Raw genomic sequence first — 25,874 nt, forward strand, 5'->3', positions numbered from 1 at the left:
GCTAAAACACCCAGAGAGTCCTCTGTGCATGCATGACAAGGGCCCGTGTTGGACGAGAACTTCCAACCTCAAAATCTAGCAGCATGAGCAGGAATTCCATGCTGTTTACTACGCCCATTTCCCAGTGGGGCTCAGGTCAATACTTTTATGGCAGTTACTGCCTTAGCATTCTGCAGACATATTTTTACTCTTCCTGGGAGAGAGAGCTTAACAACAACAACAAAAAAACATCCCAGGTTTTACAAATCTATTGTTCTTCTTACTCCTCTGAGTTCTCAATATGTGACCTGGTTAGCATCATATTAAATAGCATACAATTTTATGATGGAAAATATTGCTAAATCATTTAAAGTCACAGCGCTTCATAAAATAAACATCTTCATGCTTGTCTAAAGAATAGTCACAGCTAGAAGACATACTGTGATAGACCGAGTAGTGGTGTGTCAAAGAGCCCTTTAAAGCTTCCCATTCTCAGAATATGAGGTTAGCACACTTAGAAAGGCCATATCTTACTACCAAAAAACCTGGTATCTAACACTTTCAGCCAGGTTGAATGTCTATCACATTATTTAAAAGATTTCACCTTTTTTATTGCATGACAAATAAATGGTCTGCTTTTCATTATTCAGATGCATTTTTTTCCACATTGACCTGCAAGCTAGAAAGTGTGTTGTGCTGCACAAACTTTTGATTATTTGTCTGTCACATGCAAAAGTAAGGAACATGTGGCTGTAATCGTTATGAGCCAAATGACACAACAGTCTTAATTCTCATTTCATTTTCTCTTAATGTCTTGTAGATTCTGATTTAAAGATGCTTTCTTTTTTTCTGGTTATTTTACCATACACTTTACTTTTGCAGGTGCATCTCTTTTCCACATGCTGTTTGTGTTGTGTAGCTTATAGCTATTCAGTCCATTTCATTCAACAACATCGTTAATAATAACTAGAAAAAAACAGTGAGAGAAACTTTTCATTGATTTGTGGTTATGTCGAAAATTTAAAATATCCAGAGCTGTCAATCTATCATCTTTCATAAGAACTAGAAGTTTACTTTTATACTCTCTACTTGAAAGGTTTTCTATCACTATGAAAATGTCTTTCTATCATCACGGAAAAGTCAGTTCTGAAGGGAAATAACTAGGAGCAATAAGATGAAATTAAGCAAAGGAATATTTAGACAGAACTGAAGTCAACTTTTCTAATACCGTAGTCTGGATAAAGTCTCTGGAAGGAAAAAAAACAATTCCATTACATAGTACAGCTTATTACATTAGACAATTTTAATTAGATTGGACAATAGAAGCCTAGAACCAAAATCCATTCTACCGCAGGTAAGGAATTACTGAAATCTCTCATACTCCAGGCACTACATTTAAAGATAATAAAATGTCCAGTTTTCTTCAATTTTATCTACAATGGCTATCAAAATTGACATTTACATTTAATAGAGCTGGCAATGAAGTATTGTCTATATTAACAGCATCCTTTTAAAGTAGTTATGAATTCCTGAGACAGGAGTTCACAGCATAAACTTCTGATTCTCAGGAGATTTTTTTGGTTTTCAACACAAATACAAAAAGTAACACCAGCAATCAATTGTAACACTAAAAGCAATAATAGGTAAAGACTGAAAATTCATGGGGAAGCGGTAATCTTCTGTTATATGGCATACAACAAGCAATTCAAATGATATTTTAATGTGTTTTTCTTCTTTACAACCTGCTGATATATGAAGCTTGGAGGTCCATTATTAAATGCTGAAGGTAAAACAAAATAAATGAGAAAACACATAGAAGTTGGAAGAGAAGAATCAATGATGACATTAAGGTAAGATTTAAAAAAAATAATCAAGAAATAATAATAGTAACAAGCATCTCTACAGACATTTCTCTTTGGTTCTACTTCAAAAAGAAAAAATAGTTTCCTGTCAATACCACCACCTTTAAATGTAAAGATGTTTAAAGATGTTTTAAGCCATTTACTCCATTAATAGAAACAAATACTGATAAATAGCATGGAACAATACTTGGTACAGTCATTTTTAATTTCTGATATAGAAAGTGCTCAACTCATTCTTCAATAGCTTTAAATGGCTCTTTTCCTTAGGAGAAGGGAGCAATAAGTTTTCTTGGGTTCAGCAATAACAGCAGACCTGGAGTCTGATCAGCAGTGGTCATACAATCAGTTAAAAGAAATTAATTTATATTTCATAATAACTTTTTTACTTGTGAAATGTTAATTATAGGAAAATTCATTAATGGCCTTATTTACAGAGAACGAATGCCAGCATCAAACAAACCCAATTTACTAATGACGCTCTGCCAACAAATGGTGATTCACTAACTGAACAAGTGAATTAACAATCATTTTCCTTACAAAATAATAGTAGGCAAAAATATAACTTGGCGGTATTTCCCTCGTGTTACTGTGGACACTAATTAGCACAGTTATATAAAAAAAGAGTTGAATTAAATATGTCAAGGTCTCAGAATTGTTTGAATTCTTCTTTGCTTAATTAATCCAAATATTTAAATTAGCTCCTTCATGTAATTTGGTGTTTCAACCAGAATCCCACTGAATCCCACTGACAGACACATAAAATTATTATTTGCAGACTGCTTATGTAGCTCCCTTTTGAAGCCTGCAACTAAAATAAAGATGTAATCCCTTCCCATAAAACATCTCGAAGTAGTCATGGTCTCTGTTAATTAGCCAAGCGCTTATCCTGTTCTCTGACCACCAGATCTCACATAGTAGACAACTCATCAGGTTTGTGATTTTTCTTTTGATTGGTTAAGTCTACAATATTCACAGAAACTAAATTTCAGCTAAAACTTCTTCCCTACTTTCCCTACAGTTTCCAGAAATTATGAAAAAAAAGGTGGTTTAGAAGCTGCAGTGATCAGCAAGTGTCCAAAATTTTACTTTAGAAAAGCCACAGATTTGCAGCACAGAAAGTGCACACTGTTGTATGCACTTGCCTATCTTAGTTTGCCATTTCTTCACAGTTCTCTTTAAGCTATGGTCCTTGTAGCATTCATGGAGTGCTCTGCATTTAGCATGATATTTACTTGAGTTTCCTTTCACAGGACAAACTGCAGTTTTTCATTGTTTTCCTTAGAATCCTAACACTTAACCTTTGTAGCCATTTGAGATGAGTAGTAACTGTCCCTAGGAAAACACTCTTCCTCTGTTTTACTGAGATGGAGTGCCCACAATTTTAGCACAACAGTGAGCATTGAACAAAACCCAACTCTGTCCTTAGTGCAAATGGTGAGCAGACCTTAGTCTGCCCCTCCTCTAAACAGTGTTGCAACACTGTTTAGGAGTAGGAAAAAAAATAATGCAAGCCGGTCTCTTTTGTTGTGAAGTCTAAAAATGGAAGTATGAGTTTTACCATTGAATCCAAAGGTACACGGTGCGGTATCTTCCATGTATCCATAAATTATGCAAAGTTTCTAACTAACTAAACAAGACGGGCTATTTTCTCTTTTAATTTTAAAACGGGTTGATATTATTAATTCCAAATTCTTGTTTCACCTTCTTTTCTGTTCTAACAAACCTAATTTCAGAGAATTACTCTTCCAATTTAAAATTATTCTTGTCTCTCACTGGACTTTTTAAGCACTTCTTTGCAACTTGCACCTGTTAACAAGAATCTCATGTGAATGGACTCATAATTTCTTCAGGATGAGACGAGCTCCAAAAAGACACATCTTATCCCATTTGCACTATCATAATTTTGAGATAATCTGTAATTACATTGTCGTCTTGGCAAGTGCTGGAAGTAATATCAATATTCTTTATAAGTAGATCAGTCTTCCAGAGAAAATCTTCTAGACACGTGGCAAATTGTGAGTACCCGTGGGAACAAGTGAAGATCTGTTCTGGGGTCTTCCATCACTGTCAATATACTTGACATAAATTCAGAAATCTAGCCAGCATTTGGAAGCAGCAACTCCTACAAATCTTTTTAATGTCACAAACTGTATGCCAGTTGCATTAATTACAAATAATATTATCTTACAAAAAAAAAAGTATACAGGCTACCTCACATGCAATTTGTCCTTTTCTTTTTAAATGGAGCTTCAGGGCAAACATGCAGAATGGATACAATCTCAATAGTAAAGCCTTAGCCATTAAAGAATCGGAGATGCGATGGGGGGTGTTTACTAGAAGAAAAAAAAAGAAGTTCTAGTCATGTTTTACTGACTGTGAACTAATTAACTGGTGCAAGGCAGGACTGCTAAGAGAGGCTGTGTCTGTACTACTGGATAGGATAGAATTGCTTTTACAACAAGAATTACAAAATATTACAACATCACACCCAAATGCACCACAGAAATAAAGTGGAAGTGAAAAAGAGATTTCCTTTGCTTTCTCTCCAAAACAGAGGGCGTGACTGTAACACTCCTACTAATATGATGTTCATTAAAGAATCAGATCTTAATATAAGTGATAAAGAGATAATACAGAAAGTGTCTGCTGCACAGCTCCAGACAGTTTACAGCTTTCAGATCAGTGCCATGGATCATATTGTGAAGTCAAAGAAACAAAAGGAGAAAAAACCAAATAGGTAAAGGACCTAATGTAATAAATTTATTTCTCTAAATGGCAAATACCTGTTTTCATGGAGATAGGACTGCAAACACCAATAGGTTAGCAAAAGGCTAGCAATCTATCAGAATAGTATTTTTTGCAAATACAGTAGCTAAAACTTACAATAAAATTTTAATTGACATATCCATAACAGCTGTAGACTCATATATCTAACACTATAAATAATTTTCCACAAATAAAACCCTTTTTTTCCCTGAAAAGAAATGATTTTGCATTGCATTTTTCACAATACTTACACGGAATAAACCAGATTCTTTCCATGACAAAACTACCACCTAATCACTGGACAGGAGAAGTGGTTAAAACATTGCTAAGAAGCAATTTGACTGCTATCACTTAATAACTCAGTTGGAGAAAAATTGCCAAGCAAGATCAGTCTTAAACTCCCTTTAATTCAAGATGCTACTTTAAGCAGTGTTTAGTACCCAATGCTTCAGAGACAAGTCAAAGAAACATCAGAATAACCTAATGAGTATTAGCTTGGCAAATTTATGGAAAAAACATCTAAAAAGCATACTTCATGAAAGTCAAATTGAACTCCATTTTACGCGTGTCATTTTAAACTGTTTCTGTCATTTAGTATGTACCTTATATTCTTTTCATTTTAAATATTAAGAAATTCAGCACCCTCAGAAACGGCAATAAGGTCATTAGTTTAAAGCCTACGTGCACTTACACCAGCATAACTACAGAATATTCTGACTGTGGACTCGTTACAAAGGCGTAGCTGAGCACTGAACCCGACATACTTACTTTAGACAGTATTTATTATAGTAAGGGTAATACCCTCCCTGTGTGTCACGTTACATCTGGTAAATACACAGGCTTAAATGCAAATAGAGAAACAGTCTGGAAAGATCAGATTAGGAATAGAAAAATGTGCTTCGTGCTAAAGAATAAAAAATATGTTGCTTTAAAGCTGCCAAAAGGTGAAAAAGCCATAAGGCATGCAAGTATGGTGGGACTTAGTATAATGAGCTGTTGAAATAAGTCATCCTTTCCAACCTCTTAATACACCTTGTAATTTTTTTAATAAAATTTAACCTGCTCACTTAGTAAAAACAGTTCATGTGTATTTGTGAGGTTAAAATGCTTAAATGAAACAACCTCCACCTGTAGTTATCTAAACCCAACCAGCATCAAGGGGGTTAATCATGTAACCTCAAACCACATGTGAAAGAAAATATTTTATTTCTAACCTCTGCTGCCAGTTGCTGAAGAGAAGGGGATGCAACAGGGTGTAAAGTTGAGTTCCCTCTGACCGGATTATGGAGGCTAACGTAAGCCACAACATTTCTTTGAAGAACTCTCTCGAGATCCTACAACGCAAGCAGAGCAACTGTTATTACTATGCATCATTATAATTAAGACTTGTCTTGTTCTTTCAGTTCCTTCTAGAGAAAAACTGGACCCTACGTTTTTGTCCTCTGTGATTCCCTAAGTGTTACTTAACTACTACTTCTTACAATATTATGCTAAGAACTTCAAAGGATATCTTAGTGTTATTTCTCTATATAGCAGAAGTTATAATTCCATTTCACACATCATCTCAACAAAATGCAAACAGGTCTGGGAGGAACTAAAAATGACTACACTTGTAAGGTGAAAAATGAAAATATTATATAGTGTGAAACAACTTGAAGGCCTTTTAAACCTATGCCTGGCAGAAGACAAACTTCAAAAGCAATCATTATCAACAGTTAAGTGTACTCAAATTTTTAGAGACCAAAGTCAGATTTGAATTGCATAACTTTCCCAGTGTTTTCATTTCCTTATTTTTTAGACTATAAAAATAGTATGTACAAACTGTTTCAATTATTATCTCTCTTTAAAAAAAAGATTCCCTTTGCCTTCTCAGTAATGAGTTACTGTTTGCATGAAGTGGCTCTTTATATTGAACAGAAGGGGTGTAACGCAATTACATCTGATGTAAAGCTGACTTGAAGTGGAACTAAATAAATTTTGCTTCCAGCCTGGATCTTTTCAATTTGATTTTTTCACCCCCTCTTGTTTTTGAAGAATAATCATGTTGGAAGTAAGAAACTTCAATGAGAGCTAGCCACTTCTCACGCATGATAAAAAACCAATTAACTCTTCATTTCATCTACTGTTTTAATTCAGCAGCCATGAACCTCTCTGCTAGCTGTTCCTTTAATTTATCAGCTGAAGTCCACTGTAATCGTATATCATCAACAATACTCCGATGAGGTATTTTCTTTCAATAAGCTGATTTTTATTCTGTTGAAAGTAAGAGCCCAAGGAATCGTCTGTGTCAGATTGTGTCTAACTCCTTAGCACAAATGGGTGAAAAGTGAACCAGCACTAGCAATGGAGATGCTGAAATGTTTATGTAATTAATGTAAACCATAGCACGGTTCTCTTCTCTTCATTCAATATACTTTTGATTCAGTTCTCTCCACACTAAGCCTATCAATTAAAAATTAGTAAGTGTTGAACCCCCAAGAAGGAGGAAAAGCTCTCTAAGCTATTTCTGGGCCTAGGTCTTTTTTGAGGGCTTCCCCCACCCCACCCAATCTCTGGCAATGCCTTCTTTTACAGTCCCCTGCTGAATAAGGGAGGGGAATGAGCTCACAAAGGTGCTGTATATGCAGCCTTCACAGCTATGGAAACAACTTGCCATCTCATTATCATGCATGCTCTGTTCCACAGGAACTGCCTCTATAGATGTTTGCACTGCTTTTGCTATGGAGTACACGAATGTACACAGACAGACATCACAGATCGGTTAATGAACCATAATTTCCATGTGGTAATTTCATATTGCTTTCATGCTTTCAACAAAAGTAATCATTATTGCGATGAGTCCTTCTAAAACAATTTTACCTCCGCCCATTCATATGAACCAATGTTCCCAAATGACGTTCCTCCCCATGAGCAGAACACAATGGTCCGGTCAGGTCTCCAGCCTCTCTTAACCTTCAACATCAAGGCTTGTATAAATGCTGTGATAATAGCGGTGCTGCTGGCCCACTCTTGCCCACCATAAGCATTCAGACCATTGTGATGGCTACCAATGATGACGTATCTGTCTGAAATGTGAAAGAAAAGACAGACAAGAGAATCTTACTTCTTCTCGATGCTGGCATTAAAAATTAAAAAAAAAAAAAAGATGAACTGTATTAGTACTCTGTAATGCCATTAATACGACACAATGCTGTCAACAAAAATGTATATGATCATGTGCAAGACAATCATACAATATAAATACATAAAACTGTGAATACTACTTAAATATAAACTAGTAAATAAATATATGTATATACTTTCCTAATTTAATCCCTGTGCCCTTGCCTTCATTGTTTGCTCATTACTCTCCCGTCTTATAAATCTGATATACACTGTTTTTACAGCCAGGACTTTGTCATACAGATAATCTAATAAAGTTCCATCCTCACATTAGAGCGTTATGAAAAAACACAAATGAATAAGCAGGAAACTCGTATCTTCAATGCATATTAGTGTCCACAAAAGAAAACAAAAGGTGTGGTAGTACAATGAGAAACAGAGAGAAAATACACAAATTATGAGTACTCCCTCACCTGGCAGACTGTGTTCAGTGCTCACCACCCTATCTCAAAAAAGATATTGCAGAAACAGCAGTTGAGAAGCTGGTAACCAGAACGGTTATATATCAGGACTTAGACTTCCATGTAAGGAGACATTGAAAAGCCCTGGACTGCAGATTTAGAGAGGAGACATGACAGAGGAATAGAGGTAATGAATGATACAGAAACTGTAAGTCAGACCTAGCAACTTTGATGATACTGGAAGAAAGTATTTTATAAAATGAAAACCAAGAAGTTTCAACTTGAAATAAAGAACATGCCTACGGTTATCCAGAAAAAAACCCACATTTTTTTTCAGAGGAATTAAATGAAATCTTCATCTCTCGAGGCATAATATATAATCTAAATACTAACTTACAGCTGTAAAGAACTTTTTATTTTTATTCTGAAAGGATGATGTGGTATGAAACAACATGAACGACTAGTGTGACTGACACGTCAGTAAGTCTAAGCAGAGTTATGCCGAATGACTTATTAAACTATTAGACCTTCAGTGTAAGATGGATTCACAACCGGAGCCTCTTTGAAGGATTGCTTAGAAATTGTGTTCTGCTATTTAGTAAAGTCTCTTTCTGGTCCAGATCTAGACTTTCAAAGGTGTTCTTGCCATATTTGAGGATACGACAGAGAACAGAAGAACAGTTATCAAGTGGATCTGGCATCAGATCCACAACAGTCTCTCGGTGTCATTTGGGTTCCAAAAAGTGCAAAAAGTTTTCGTTTTCTGACAGTTTTTTGCAGTGACTGCTGCCTAGAAACAATTTTAACTGAACACTAACTTACTTTGATTATAAAAACATTCTCTATCAAACTGGATTTTACCAGTTTTGTTCAACAAAATACATGGCGATGTTTTATAAGGAATCAAAAATGCTTTACAAACAGGGGACCTGTTATGCACCTATAACACAACATTTTCAATCAACTGCTTGGCAGGTGTATAGGTATATAAATGAAAATTTCTTTCTAAAAGCAGATATGCAAAATGTAAATTTAAGTATACATAATAATTTAATGTAACAAAATAATAATGTAACAAAAGGCAATCTAAATCACATAATTTTGCAACTTGCTTGTTGCATTATGAGACGCTTAATTATAGGTTGCACTGACAATGAAAAATCATAGGATCTTCAACTCACGTAATGGTAGGAATTGGGCACAGACATGAAGGGCCTTACAGGCTGCTAGGTCGTTGGAGGAAGTGCCACTAACACAGGGTGATCAGACAGGACCAACGCCTGCCCCGTATTATCATCTCTGTTCAGTCTGTGAACAGTGTATGTGAAGGGGAGAGGAAAGAAACCTTGTGTAAAATAGTATAGGACATTTTGATGGAGAAGCAAGCTACACGCAGCAACTTACTGCAGGAGATACCAGATGAATGAACAGGGGTAAAACTTAACAGCTGGTGCCTCCTTTGAAATTCTTCATCTTTACACATCTCTCCCTCTTGAACAGAGGCAATACCCTGAAGCAAATGACTATAGGAAAAGCATAGGAGAAACGATGGTCATGCCTACGGAGGCAGCAGCTGCCCTTTCTCATAATCGTTTGCTGAAGCACGTGGAGAAAGAGATCACATGGTAAGAAAAAAAGAGAAAGAAAGGGCTAGAGATCAAGAAAAAAAATATCCATCAGATACTTTTGAAAGTGATAAGGTGGGATAGTGTTCAGGGCAGTGATGGGCTGGACAACAGCGATTCGTCATAATAAAGAGTGACTTTATACTGTCTTCTGTTGTTATACACCCCATTTTCAATCATGTCCAATAGAGCTACAAAATCAGTGTTCTGTTTCTCAGGTTTTAAAAGGCCTACCAACTATCATATTTCCTCTGCTCCTAAATCTTTTAATATTTTGGTTGGATTTCAGATGCTCACTATTGGTCCTCAGATCAAATATCAAATAAGATTGCCATTACACAGATGTGTTTGTGTGCGTTAGGCAGCCTTTAAGTGTGTGTGGGGGGGAAAAATCCACCCTTGGTGATGCTCTGGTCTTTTATTAAGCACTAAAGATAAATTCGGCTTTCTTTCTGCATTTCTGGGAACATAAAGGTGTATATTTCAGGTGTATGAAACTACCAAAGCCCCATCAAAATGACAGAGAATCAATGCCATGAAAACATCAAGTATTCAAATCAGTTGAGTGGCGTGGCTATAGTATCAACGAGGAAGAGCAGAGAAAGAAATGAAGGTTTAGCACTGATTCTGTACAAAATGTTCTCCATGGTGCATTACAAGCTTAACTTGTGCCTACATTAGAAGGCAGCTGCTCTGGCCCTTGTTCAGCAAGACATTTACGGGACAAACCGTCGGCATCTGGGTAGTGCTATTGACTTCACTTGATTATATATCCTTAAATTCTTAAAGTTAAGCGTATACCGACATACCTTTAAAAGTAGCTTCTTATTAGGAATGCAATAATAAGATGAAAGATTCAGGTATAGAGAAGATAAAGAATTTATTAAACAGAAACTGATGCATGCTGCTTATTATTTGTGTTGTTTCTGCTTTACAACTCAGTAGACAGTATGTCTAAACATGGCAGTTTCTACCTTTCAAATTCCATGACAGCTATTGCAAAACATTAGAAATTGTAGCCTAGTAACTTCAAATTCTTGAAGGAAATTGAATCCTTCATTGAAATTAAATTCACTGTGCTAATTGTTTTCTATGTTGTTTTTTAAAAAAAAAAATTATTCTGGTGAAAAGCACAGCAGTCAGTATTTCACTAACAGGAACAAACTTAAATCTTCTCCACCTCCTTCATTCCATCACTTAAAATATGAAATGACAGGCCCACCTCCTAAGGGACTGTAGATAAATTTGCAACCTTTCCTCTAAACCTAATAAAAGAGTATTAATCAAGGCAAATGTGATGATGTTTTGATGATGATGCCATCTGTACGTTAGGAATTGGACTGGGTCTACACCACTTTGCACTACGTAAGTAGCCAGCAACAGCGTTCATTCGTGTTGCAGAAACCCTTCAACTTTTAGGCAAATTCACTTGCAGACAGAATAAACTCAAAATGATCTTAATTCCTGTGATGTCCTGATTATCATATTATCTACACACAGCGTCAAAGTAGGGAGGGGGTTTGTGGTTTATGTCACAGTTGCACTTAGAATCTTATTGTTTAATTCTTAGACATACAGAACAGTAATTATTGTTCATAGACTTGTATAAAACTAGCTTAAGGCATGACTGTAACACAAAATAAGGCTGCAGCAAGTGTGATTAAGAATTTAGTCACAGATTTTTGTGCACTATAATCACATTTGTTATTAGTTTCTTAACTAAGCCAGAGATCATGCTTCCCTACACCTTGGTTTCAGTGAGACACTTGAATTATGTAGGGATGTTCTGGACTTGAAGCATGGAGTTTTATTTATCTCAAAATTCTGCTAACATTAGGAAAAAAAACCAAAAACCTTTTCTAAAGTTGTACAGACAGCTTGCATATTAATTCAAACCATGCAATACAGTACACTCTAAAATTAAAACCACCAACATAGTTACTTGGTATAAAATACTGATACTCTTTATAGACTATGTGTAATTTCTGTTTGTTGTGTAAAAATATGCTTATTGTAACTATAATATCCCCGTGAGCTCATTCTCTGTTTAACCCTCATGTTCTGTTTTGTCATAAATCAAATCACAAAATAACTACACAACAAAGGCGCTCTCCTTCCTCTGTATTAGTGCGTTATCTGGCAAAATAGAATCCTGATCCCAGCTAGGACTCCCAGCCGTCACGAAACAAACCATCGACGCAAATGATAAAGGGCTACTTACCAGGAAATACAGTTCCTTTTAAATATCCAATAACATTAGAAATTGTCTTGTAAGTTGTAACTGACTGAACATTCAGACTGATTATTTTTTTGCCTGTTAAAAGATAAAAAGAAAAAAAAAAAAGAAAATGTTAAACTTGTTCATCCAGCCAAGAAATCTACAGGACACAGATATAAATTCCCCACACATAAAAAAAAGGTAAAAACAAAGGAAAAAAAAAAAGATGCGGAAGAGGAACCAGATTAAAACATGAACTATGACATTATTTTCTTAGTCCCATTTTAGCAGTGGGGTTTCAAAGCTGGAATCTCAAAGAGATCTCTGCTCCTTGAGTTAAAAGATCATTCAAATCACCTAATAAATGCTGCCAGAATACAACTGAATAAAAAATTTAAAGAGAGTAGGATTTGCATAATTCTATGATAAGGAAATTTGTCTTAATCTTTATAGGTTTTTCTCAACCCAATCCTTCACCCAGGTCAACCTTGCAATAATATTCACAAAATTATACCCGGTTCACATTACACTATTCTTCTGGAGAAAACCCTTTACACTAAATCAGATGGGAAAAGTTAGACCTCTGCGTTACTAATCACTTTGCCAGCATAGCCTTTGGTGATATACTTGTGAACTCATGCCAACAGACGACAGCTTTTGTTGGCTTAGCTGGTATCAACTGAGGAAATGGTATAAATACAAAGGCAGAAAAATTCCCAAACCTGCCAATATATAAGGGACTTGCCAGTACTGCTATGCCAGTTGAGACTAGCACAGGATAAAGCCAGAGAAAAGTAAATGTTTGAGTTAAAACAGCCTAGAAAAATTAACTGTCCTTTGCTGAGAATTACTGTCATTTCCTCTGTCTCGGAGGTGGGACACACTGACCGTGCTAACTCCTGCAGTCTGTGGCAATGGAAACAAAACAACTAACTACAGGGAGCTGCTGATACCTTTAAAATGTTTTGTTTGCATTATAATAGACTGTATTAACATTCATCTCGTCTGAAAGGTCATAACTTCTATCTGAGAAAAGTGAAAATGTCTTAAACGGCTCTAACTTAAATGCTAGCAATTGTCTGACAATAACCAGTGTCATCCTGGAGGGTCAGGGAGGGCCCCTAACATCCAGCGCACCGCACCACCCCCACCGCAGACCTGGGCTTAAAGGCGTCTGTGAGCCAGAATTCCTTCAATGTCCACATCCCAACTGTCACAGACCAAAATTAAAATACGCCACGGATCATTTTGCTCTCTGTCTCCCGGGCTATTATCCTCCCACAGATCTATTTCTAATAGTTTGTTTCCTGGCTTTGTTTCTCAAGATATGCAGAATACGCAAGTGGGGAGTTTACTGCAACATGTAAAATAAAACCAATACATCTCTACGATACTGTTCTTCAAGGTTCATTTGCTGGCACTTCATCTGGTAAAAATACTTTAAAATTCTCTAAAAATAAAATCCAATATATTTTCATTCCCTAGTCTTCATTGATATTTGAAAAAAGCAAACCAACTGCTAGGATCTTTGTTTGTTTTAAAAAAACGTACTAGCAATATTCATTCTACTTTTTACTTAGACAAAACCTCCTCTGTTGTCAACAGCTGCGTCCTCTATGCCACGACTCTGTTTTTGTTTATTTTGAAAATAAATTCTTATGAAGCCAACTGACTTAACTCTTTTTCCTTAATCAACATCAGCTATCCAGTCTTCAACTGACAATAAAGAAACAGAAAATGAACTTTGGGCAATCCACATATTCTGCAATCGGATATTCAAGTGAATAGTCATGGAACACAGCAGCCAGCTTCAAGTGACTTGGGCTTAAAGGCTCCGTACACCAGGCGAAAAAGCTCACTACTCTTTGGAGTACACCCCAGAAGCAAAATTCAATCCCCTTTAAACAGTGACAACAAACCTCTCTTCCTAATGTTCTATGTTAAAGACCTTCAAAACTTTCTCTCTTTTTTCTGCATTCTCTAGAAAACTATGAGGAGACTTTAGCTTAACAGTGTTTGGGATACACTTTGCGTTTATGTAAGCCAAAAATTACTTCTGAAATACAAGGATAGAAAAGTATTTATTGTCGATATTATTTATTTATTCATTTCTTGACTTGAAATGTGTAAATTGTCTCATACCAAGTGACTACTCCTCCTCTCACAATTACATAGCTATTTTTAGAAATGCATTGTTATTTCCCACTCATTTGCTCATCTGCAGTTCTAAAATTGTCGATCAAAACCTACTACTCGTAGCCTGAAAAATGAGTTCTGTTTTATTTCGGTTTTTGCTTTTAACCTTATCCCAAGCTCATACCAACATAGAGGAGTACAAATTTGAGCCCAATTTTCAAACACGTTGGTTAAATTCTTGAATCCTGATCATACTAAACACCTATAACCAGACAGTTTTCTGAGCATTCCTTTCAGTACTGGATTTTAAAAAGCATCATTAGGGACTTAGGTTTGAAAATTGAACTCATTTTACAAAAATTTCCCTACATGCACATTCAGCTCCATGAAGCATCAAGTACTGACTGAATTTATGCACTTTGATAACATAGTTCTGGGATCATAAAACCAGAAGGTATTTCAGAAGACTGCAGAAACAAGGTACATTGAATAACTTCAAGTAACCCAGTTTTTAACATGAATGTAATTCCTGCTGAAATCAACATAAACCACACCTGAATAAAAATACATCAGTTTGAAACCACAATTAAAGTAAAGCTTTCAAACATCACCAAACGTCCACGACCATGCTACTTAAGGGGCACTAATTCAGCTGAGGTAGTCAGGATAAAATTACATTCAACAGATTTCTTGTTCCAGTCATTCAAAAACCGTACGTCAGGCTCTAATAACTCAGCCGCTAACTCTTTGAGCACACACTGCCGAGCTTTTCAGACACCCCTGAAGGCTAATAATTTTTTTTTAATAATGAAAGCTACAGTTTTCATAAAGTTATTTGCCCCAAGACCTGAGGCTTTAAAGTAATATCAAATACCACAGAACATGACGACAGAGTAAGAACTAACTGCACTCAATGTAGAAACACCATAAGCTATTTACATATCAAGAAAAATCAAATATGTCATAGATTTCTTATATTCTATTGGTGTTACTGTACGGAATAATATGGACTGGGACATAATGTTTGGAATACCCTGTTAAATACACCGATATGATAAGTATACATTAAAACATATATAACAGCAGATTTTGCTGTCATTTGAAACAAATGCTTCATTTGCATTAGACATTTTCTAGAATAACTGAGTAAAATTCCAAACTACTACTACCGTACTAGACTGCCTAGTTAATGGGCTCTTGAAATCTTACCGGACTGTGAAAAATATATTTCAGTTAGTTCTCAGTATTTCACCATGTCAATTTGAGTGCAAAACCTTATCTACTCAATGTTTTAAATCACTTTTCTATTAAGTTCAAACATAGGACTTTAAACGAAGAAATGTAAACATCATAAGCATTTATGTAACAATATAACTTATGTACCAAAAATACTGTATGCAACATAAATTACACCCTTACAAAAGCAAATAAACTTAGAAAATAGTATGTACTTAATAATTTATATATTATCTCTGAAAAAATCTTGTGCAACACTATCAAATTACATATGCAAAAATCGATACTCAATCTATGACAATGTACAGGATTGTTGAATTATAAAATCATTTGTGCAGGACTATGTCAAAACTCCTAGACAGATGTCCCTGTAACAAAAAGCCTTTACTGTTTTTTTATATAAGTAATACACTATCTAGATTCAGTCTCTTTCAAATCTAGTATCCCTAGAGTTTTTTTCCCTACTAGATTTTTATTTGATTAACCAACTCTATTTCCTACTAAAAATATATTCTCCTTTTTAAATGGATATTCATAGGCCCTGAGTCCTCAAGCCCAATCTTGGTCTGAAGAGCTTAATGAATAGACTTTTTGCTATCTGATCATAGTTTCTGACTTACAATATGGAATCCAACAATAAATCTATTCAGATGAAAAGCGTTTGAAAATAAGTGATGTCTAGAATGAAGTCCTTCAAGGAGGCTCTAAACTGGGATGGCCTAATGCCAAAAGGAATAAATGTGTCACACTCAATATCAAAGATAGTTATGAATTTGGAGAATGCTTCATATTATATAGTTGAACTTCATAATCTCACACTATTTTGAGAGATTCCTTACCTGCTTTACAGCAATCAAAACCAAAGCATCACACAGAAAAATAATGGCACAGAACAGAATTCTGAAAATATATCTTGATCAGTTACAATTCTGGTAGAAAAACTCTTGGGCTTCAGGCAGGAGTAGAAAGAACATACACAGAAAATGCTTCACACTGTTTATGCTTAAGTCTTTTCATGAACTGCTATTTAAAAAGAGAACAGAATTTAAAGCGATCACAAAAAAGTAAATCCAAGATTATTAGTAGAAATGTTTGTAAGTTTTAATATACAGTATGTCTGCATTAGACCTGACTTCCCTGTTTAACACGTACTTCTTTGAAATGCCAGTAAGCGATATCTGCAGAACATCCTTGTATTCCTGCTGCTCTGTACAATGAATGCAAATTTGGTAGGCACAGTAACATGCACTGCCACACAATATGCTGGCAATCCTTCTCCATTTGTTTTCTTGGATTTATGTTTAGCATAGTGCAAATACCTAGAAATTATGGGATTGTTTGCATATTGATATCATAGTATATGATGGCACAGCCAGAGTTTATTAAACATAGCACTCTTTCTTTTCTCTGACAGGTAGCAAGCTACGAAGGAGAAACACATATAACATCGCAAGGCTGTAGCCTAATAGGAGGATATATATATCCTTTATCTTTTCATGCCCTTCCTCCGACTGAAAACGAGACAGGCTTGATTTGTACTAGTGCAGCACTTGGCAGAGAACTTTATTTGTCTTGGACAGTGAACATATCATATGGAAACTAAAGGACTCTTCCAATTATTCCTTTTGTATAATTAATGATGCAAATTTCACATGATCAGAGTTGACTATAAAGCTCAGTATAATGACCATCTGACATGTGGAACTGTATAAAATAGATGTTCAAAGTCTAACAAAAATTCTTCTTTATGTTATGCTACAAACCTTTTCAGTAGCAGTCACTTCTGGTTATCTGGATTTGTTTGCAGCGTACAACGAAGTTTTGCATTGCAGTCATGAAGATGATTGAGTATTGATCAATGACTATTTTGTAGGCTAAAAAAGGTTACAAAAGATCAAATAATTCTGCCTAAAAGGCACTTTGACCTGAGTCATTTTACCAGCTATAGCAGAATGCTGGAATTCTTTGTATACCTGGCTGTATTATTCACATAGTGTTTGATATCATTCAAGTTACTTAAGCTATACATGCTTTGGTTTTTACTACTTGTGGTGGGTTGACCCTGGCTGGACATCAGGTGCCCACCAAAGCTGCTCTGTCACTCCCCTCCTCAGCTGGACAGGGGGGAGAAAATAGAACCAAAGGCTCCTGGGTCGAGATAAGGGCAGGGAGAGAGCACTCACCAGTTACCATCACTGGCAAAACAGACTCAACATGGGGAAATTAGTTTAATTTATTACCAATCAAATCAGAGTAAGGTAATGAGAAAATAAAAACTAAATCTTAAACCACTTTTCCCCCACCCCTCCCTACTTCCCGGGCTCAAGTTCACTCCCGATTTCTCTACCTCCTCCCTGCTGGCGGTGCAGGGGGACAGGGAATGGGGGTTGGGGTCAGTCCATCCCACGCTGCCTCTGCTGCTCCTTCCTCCTCAGGGGGAGGGCTCCTCACACTCTGCCCCTGCTCCAGTGTGGGGTCCCTCCCATGGCAGACAGTCCTCCACGAACTTCTCCATTGTGAGTCCTTCCCATCGCTGCACGTCTTCACAAACTGCTCCAGCGTGGGCTCCTGTCTCCACAGGCCCATAGGTCCTGCCAGGAGCCTGCTCCAGTGCAGGCTTCCCACAGGGTCACAGCCTTCTGTGGGCATCCCCCTGCTCTGGTGTGGGGTCCTCCATGGGCTGCAGGTGGATATCTGCTCCACCATGGACCTCCATGGGCTGCAGGTGGCTATCTGCTCACCATGGCCCCCTGCCACGTGAAGACAGCCTGCCTCACCATGGTCTTCCCAAGGGGCTGCAGGGGAATCTCTGCTCCGGCACCTGGAGCACCTCCTCCCCTCCTTCTTCACTGACCTTGGTGTCTGCAGGCCTGTCCTTCTCACATATTCTCACTCCTCTCTCCAGCTGCAGTTGTGCAGGTTCGCCCCCTCCCCCCTTCTTAACTCTGTTATCCCAGAGTCGCTGATGGGCTCGGCCTTGGCCAGCGGCAGGTTCGTCTTGGAGCCGTCTGGCATTGGCTCTATCAGACACAGGGAAGCTTCTGGCAGCTTCTCACAGAATCCACCCCTGTAGCCCTCCTGCTACCTAAACCTTGCCACGCAAACCCAATACACCATTTTATAAGTTAAAATAAAAACAACTACTTGCTTCAAAGCAAAAGACATTAAGAGCTCACAAGAAATGGGACCTTCTTCTGTTAACTCTACTGAAATTTTCTGAAATAATACACCCTCAATGATCTTGGTTGATCCAGATGAAGAGAGAAATAGGGTTGGATTTAAACATCAGTCGGCTAAAGAAACTTAGAAGCCTTTAAGTGAGATCAATGCATGAATGCTTGCATCATACTTCCTGTCATTTGAGTTAGACTGCTCAGGCACACGAGGTCAGGTCAGCTGGCCATCTAGCCCTTATCTCCAAGAGTGACCAACAACACACATGTGGAGAAGAACGGAAGAACAGGATGAGTGTATAATGATTCTTTCCTAAGACGTTATTGTGCCCTCCAATGACTCGAAAGTTACTTAGCCTGGGGGTGGGGGGAGGGCTGTGTGTGTTTAAACTCTTTTGATTGTTTTTTTTTCTCAGTGAATTTTTAAACTCATGTAAATTTTTAGCACATACACTATCCTGTGGCTGAAGAGGAAGGAGGGAAGGGACCTTTATTAATAGCCATTCATGAATGACTTGAGCACCTCCCAGCACAACCCCCTATCTCCGTTGGTGACTATCTCCATCTCTTCACTGTTAAAAACACTTCTTATTTTACTTATTGTTTCTTATAATTTTAAACAGCTCCTTAGCCACGTGAACACGTTTCCTCATATAGCATGTCATCTAACTTTCCCTAAATTCTAGAGAGGATCTCAGCTGAGAACCTTTCAGACAATATTCCTTTGATCTCCCTATTTACAAGTCTGGCAGCTCAAATTCCTCAGGGTTCCATCCATCCTCTGAAAAATACAGCGTCTTTTTCCCTATATACCATATGACAATGAAAGCTATTTAATCATGCAAGTTGATCTGTGAAATCCTCAGGTCTGCCCTTCTGCACAGACAGCTGGGGATTGATCACTAGTGAAATCCTAGATCTTTCTGATCTTCTGTCTTCTCAGATGCAAATCATATGAGTACGAAAATTCACACTTAAAGCCAAAGAGAAAAATTAGACAGGTATCTCTACTGTTTTTAACTACGAGACTTCCAAGCTACCAGACTTCATTTAACACCAAAGTAAATGGTCATTAGTGATGAAAAACACTTTGGAAATTAAATTCCACTAGACAGAATTACTTTAAATACTCAAGAGATTCATTGAAGAGGGATGATTTGCACCTGACTGAAATCTACCCACTGGCAGATAACTTAACAAACAACAAAGAAAGTTTACTGCAACACAGCGAGACTTTCTTCATTTATGTTTATAGGAGTGCTTTATTTTTATAGCAATCTTCACAATGTTCTAGGCAAATATCCTAGTAATATTCTGTAAAAAAAGAAAGCTTCAGAAGTGTACAGCTTCTCTATAAAACTTCCCTCTTAAATTCCTCCTAATTGCCCATTTTTTGGAAAACGTTCATGGGAGCACAGAATTTCAGATTAATGAGGATTAACAACAATGCACCATACTAAACAAAAAGCAAATCTAATTAGTAACTTCAACTAACACAAAAAACTAATAACTAACTTCAATTCTCACTATTTGCTTTGTAGGTTCTAAGCATTCGATATCTCTCAGATGTTTCTCTCTGTATCCTCCCACTCCCTCTGTCACATTATGTCTCTTGAAAACTGCAAGGCTAAGGGAAAAATAGGCAATGTGAGAAAACTATATCTAAATGTTTAATCATTACCGATGAATCTGCTGTTCAGCTTTTTGAAACATACTGATGAGAGAATGATGATCGTTTTATTCTAACAAATTTTAAGCCAACCAACCATCTGAATTGCTCATTCACCTCTTCTGACAGATAAGTGATGAGTTCTACGTCAGAAGTGAAACCTCTCTCTTAAGCCTCTTCAAATCAACAAGAAGACTGCAAATTCAGCCTTCACTGTTCTCATATGCATTGCTCTGTTCAGCATTTTCTCTTTAGCTATTATTATTCTTATTATTAAATAGTTATACAAGATTTCTTATAATGAGACCAGTCTTCTATCTCTTCTGTTAAGGCTGCTACTGAACACTTCAGCACACTGTATGCTCTGGCACATCTATAGTTACACCATTATTTCAAGGCAAAATACATCATAATGCATTACAGCATTATGCAAGTCATCTTATTATAGACCCTACTTGCTCAATAAATTAAGAATTAAAAAAAAACCCAAACCCAGATGGATTACTGTGGTTCAGAAGCTTTACATGAAATCAAACACAAGCTGTTGTGTTCACCCAGAGTAAGCCGGACATGGACTGGCTCTTACTAGACAGCTAGCTTGGAATATTCTTTCTTTCCAGAAATTTTCCACCACACAGAATTCCTGCCTTCTCAGGGATATAAAACAGACGTGCCACACCTGTCTCAGAAAAAGCAGAATAAGCTACCCTTTAGGTGATTCTGTCCTGCAGCCTCCACACAAAGCTTTTTGAGAAACAGACAGAGTGCAGCCTTTTATCTTTCTAAAAGGAGTGCCATTTGCCAGCCCAAATTCATGCTTTCCTTTAGGCACTTCAGCTGTTGAAAATTCCTACAATACTAGCAAGCTTCATGCATCCTACCTGGAATGGTTGAATGCTTGTTCCTTCCCAAATGACTTTTTCCCACTTATATAGTCTTTGTGTACCGGTTGTGGGGAAGACCAGCTCAGCTTTAAAATATCTAGTCAGCCATGCACGGAGAGCAGTAGTCCTGCCTAACCACAACAGCTTAAGCCATGAAGCCTGAGGTCTTTCTGCCTTTCTTTTTAGTATGTATAACTACAAATGCTAACACAAGTCATAAAATTAATCAACCTTTTTTACGACTTGTTGTATTGTATTCCTATTCCACAATAACTTTCCAAAAGCAATAAACAAGTGATACAGCACATATGTGATAGTACAATGGTTGCCCTTAAAATTTGCTTTTACTGTTCTCATCACTGTATTTAGCACAGGATACAGTGGCTAATTTAATTTGCCTCCCCCTTCCAAGACCACTGCTTCAAATGAATTCATTTAAACAGGCATTGCAATAAAATACACCATTTTTTCTGCATTTTTTTCTAGTGAAAGATAGACTAGTACAAAACAAAAATCAAGACAAAATGACTGTTTAAACATGCATCTCATCTGCAACGTTAGCTGGAAGGTGTTCCTGCCTTCATTGAAACACTGTGCAGTATCTTTGCTAGAAGACTATTCCCACTTTTTCCCCCCACATCAGCAATAAGTTTGTTCAAGCAATAATCTGAATGACTTTGCTAATAGCATTATCTCTGAAGAGATACTCTGAATGCATTCTTTCATTACACCTAGCTCTACTCAAGGTATTTTGTTCTTATCATGATGACTGTTTTCCTGGTGAAACTTGGAGGAAAAGGTGCCTGAAGGTTCAGACAACAATACTTTTTTTTATTCTACAGCAGATACAAATTAAGGAACACAGAAAGACATATCACTGCTTAGAATTATAGTAGTATTATGCCAGAGGCAGAAAAAAAGACACAGAATAACTTCAATACCACTACTGGTGCATTAATGTTAAAATCACGTTCTTAGTAGTACAACAAGGCCTAACAAACTATACTGCAGCACTAACAAAATCTCCCTAGTGATGGTATCTAGATAGAGGGGTTTTTAAGTCAATATTAAGAATTAGAGATTAATGCCTTATACTAAGAGATTTTTTTTTTTTTTTTATACCAAAACTTCCATCTATCAGATTTCGGGACCATAATTTTTAGATTGTTCATAGTCTCTTCTAGAAAGCAGCTAAGCAAAACATACCCATAATCAGCTCTAAGTTAGATACAGTTATAGAAAATGGATTTGGAGCCCTGGGAGAACATTTCATAGTTAGAAAAAAAGATTATTTAAAAAGCATTACCTGTAGCTGGCATTTGTAGGGGTATACACCTATCTTTTTGGACAGTGTCCTCAGGTAAAGAAACGAGTCTTTTGGCAAGCACTGCAGAAATTGGTTGTACTAAGAGGGTTGTGAGGTTCAATCGATTTCGTCTGTAGCTTCCATCTTAAATGGACAGAAAGAGACCAGTAATTTAGTAAATGAAAATTAGAAGATTTCTGCATCAACAAAACAAAATAAGCAAATATCTACAATACAGCTTAAAACAACTGATTTAGATAAGCAGACATTATTTTGTACTTACCTTACTGAAAAAAAACACCAAACCCACCTTCAAGAACACGTGCCACAAAATTACATGTACCTATTATAGTATTTGGGGAACAGGGCCACAAGAAGGAAACTGTCAAAGAGTCCAAGCAGATATTACATTGTGTGTGACTTAAACACAACAAATTAAATTGGTGTGTAGTTAAAGGAATCAGCGAAAAGCAGAATTACTGATCAGCAATAACTTTCAAATTCAAGTAAGAACTGAACACAGCCTTACAGCGAAGAGCAGACATTTAAATAGCCTGAAATCATGCCTAAGTATCTGTCTGAATTTTAATATACACCTTCCTCTTTTAAAGAATACAGTCTGATCATCTCATTGACTCAAAGTGGGTTCAATGCAGCTAAGGTGACTAAAATTTATTTTATAAACATAGGGTTGTTTCTGTGATGGAAGGTTGAAGGCTCAGCTGAAGGAGATCTGGAATAAGAGCATACTAAACAGACAGACGCATCAAGCGGAGGAAGGTACAGATCAGAAAGCACTAGAATACTTCATTTACAGCTTTAAGATCTTAAGAAGCCAGAGCATAAACCTCCCAGTATCAGCAGATTCATACATATTTTAACATCTCCCTTTAACTGAAAAAACCTGAGTTTCCATACACATGACTGTCCAATACTTAAGCATGGGAAGCTTTCTGATGAGATATTTTGGGAAACCAACTGACAGAACTGGGGCGGCGGGGGGAGGTAAAGGCAACATCTCTTCCCATGGAAAGTAAGAATACTCTTGCAGATAAAAAGCCCACCACGGAAAAGAAGAGGAGGTTCATAGCACGGGGCAGAGAACAGGTCTAGAACAACCTGCAAAACTCTAAAAGCCTTCCAATATACCTGCCCACACCGAATAATTTCCAAACTTCCAACTAGAGATTCAGAACACAAAGCCTCTCTCTGAGACCTCTATGGAACAAATACCACATATTCTGTTGACATGGAGTTCTTCACAACCAGAAGGCATCCTTTACATTCTGTGTGATGACAATCGCAAAGGGAAGAAGCTCTGAGAAATCAGCAGCACACGTTCTACTAAATTTCTATAAAATTACTATCAGGAGTGTTGTTACTGAATCACAATTTTTATTTATTTTTTTTTTTTTATAAAATACACATGCATCCTCCTTCTTTTGTTTTATTTTTGTGCTAGAAGCTCCCAAGACTTCTTACAGTATGCCCTTAATCATAATGCAAAAATTGACCAAGGCTATAACATTTAAATATGAGGAAAAAAATGCATTGTTCAGCTTGAATACAGAGTGGAAATGTTTTTAGCATTCACTTTGAAAGAATTAGACAAATTTTTAAGTGGAAAGGTGAAACTGGTTCAAAACACGATAATTTAGAAAAAGTTTTGTCTTATTGAAGTTGGGCAAGGTTGAAAATCCCTCAAAGTTGTTACTTCAGTAAATTGATAGTAAAATCAGTTTGCTCAAGCTTTGAAAGTCTGTTTCTGAAATCAAAAAGAATCCTAAAGCGTCCATTAGAGATGTATGACCGAGACATTATTTTCTGTCTATTGTTTGTCAATCTGCAGACTGTATTACCAGAGCAATGAAGCTCAAAACGTCGCAGAGGAAAAGCATCTCTCCTTTCTTCATGTACCCACAGCTTGAGCCTCACACCTGAATAAGCTGTGAAAGATACACTTTCAAGAACAACTTACAGGAGATAACCTCCCACCTTTAAAAATGAATCATTTCACAATATAAGATCAAGTTTAAAGTATGGAGGGGAAAAAAAAAATAAAATTGAAATATAAAAAGGGAGATTTAAGTTACCTGGAAGAAAAACTTTCTAATAGGAGGAATTCATAAAGACTTGCCTAGGCAGGTAGTAAAATCTCTACAACTGACATCTTTCTAAACAAAAGATTAAACAATCATCTGTCAGGAATGATGTAGATACGGTTGATCCTCTCCCGGAGGGAAGGTGCTAGATTGGATGATATTTTCCAGGCCTGATTTCTATATGATTCTCTAGTAACTGAACTTCCTGAACTAGTTATAAAGAAGCAGTATTAGAATTAATATTAAAAAATGCTTCAATAAAAAAAAAAAAAGTAAGAGTTCCTTTCCCTCTGCCAGCCATTTATTAGTTGGCATGAGAGTACGTTGTTTGGGAGACTGAGGAAAGCTATCTGCATCATGGTCAGGACTCAAAAGTGAAAGATTCAAGACCAATCTCCCCAGTAAAACACAGCGTACACTGAAAAATCTGGAGATTTCCAGGGCTACTAGTTAGAGCACAATCATTCAGTTTTTAAATACTCGTAGGCTTGGTGCTGTACCAGCTGCAAAACAGTGCAGTGCAACTGATGAAAACCAATGCATCAAAACAACTTTGCGAGATTCTTGCTTGCTCTTTCCCTGCTGGATGCCAGGCTCCTTGGAGCACATAGTGCTTTCAGGATCTGTGAGCACAACAAATCCTTTGAGAATAATTTAAATTTGAGATTTTGCGTGTAATGAAATTTAGTTTTACAGCATGAAAATCTTCCAAGAAACAGAATTCCTTCCTCTACGCAAGCCTAACAATCTAACCGTGCCAGGCACAAAACCGCTATTAATTTAAGAAAGACTCCAGAGAACATACTGGAATGCAAGAAGAAAAATATGCTCATCAATTATTAAGTTAATTTTAAGAGCACAAAAAGAGGCAATCTTTAAAAGGTTTCTCCATAGAAAGTGAGGACTACATTTCTACTTTTCCAACGCCTGTGTATTGTGTTTTCTTTTTCAATGCAAGAACAAACCTTGAGCACCAGTTTCCATACTGCTCAGTCTGGGACACACACTTGTAACCCAGCCTTTCATAGTGTTCTGTCACTTCACCTACTGGTCTGGGTAACATATTCTGAGATTTCTGAACAGTTTGTACTGGGAGAACATCACAGTAATACTTGTGTACCATGCGCGACTCAATTCTGGGTTAAAGTACAATTTTACCATTGTTTCAATGACTTTTGTGAAGGCTGAAAAATCAGCGCACATGAAACAGAAGACAGTTAGTCACAATGTCATACTTCTCTAGTCAAAAGAATACTGCTTTACCCAAAGCTTCTTCAGTATTATGCAATTAGGCTTTTATTTATTCTCCTCTAAAAAGTTTGTGCTCGGAGATCAACTTTCTGTTCATTTTTCTT

The 25,874-nt window shown here is 36.8% G+C and overlaps 1 protein-coding gene across 1 annotated transcript in view; it reads right to left on the bottom strand.

The window, feature by feature from the left end:
- Positions 1–25,874, bottom strand: part of NAALADL2 (N-acetylated alpha-linked acidic dipeptidase like 2) — a 293,187-nt gene that overhangs the window by 120,825 nt on the left and 146,488 nt on the right. The window contains 4 exon segments of the mRNA XM_087739630.1: positions 5,822–5,941; positions 7,467–7,672; positions 12,017–12,109; positions 22,418–22,561. Of these exon segments, the coding sequence (XP_087595756.1) occupies positions 5,822–5,941; positions 7,467–7,672; positions 12,017–12,109; positions 22,418–22,561 (563 nt within the window).

This window comes from Nipponia nippon, unplaced genomic scaffold (assembly GCF_047370975.1).
Source record: "Nipponia nippon isolate SJK-2023a ecotype South Korea unplaced genomic scaffold, ASM4737097v1 scaffold_7, whole genome shotgun sequence".
NCBI classification, from domain to species: domain Eukaryota; kingdom Metazoa; phylum Chordata; class Aves; order Pelecaniformes; family Threskiornithidae; genus Nipponia; species Nipponia nippon.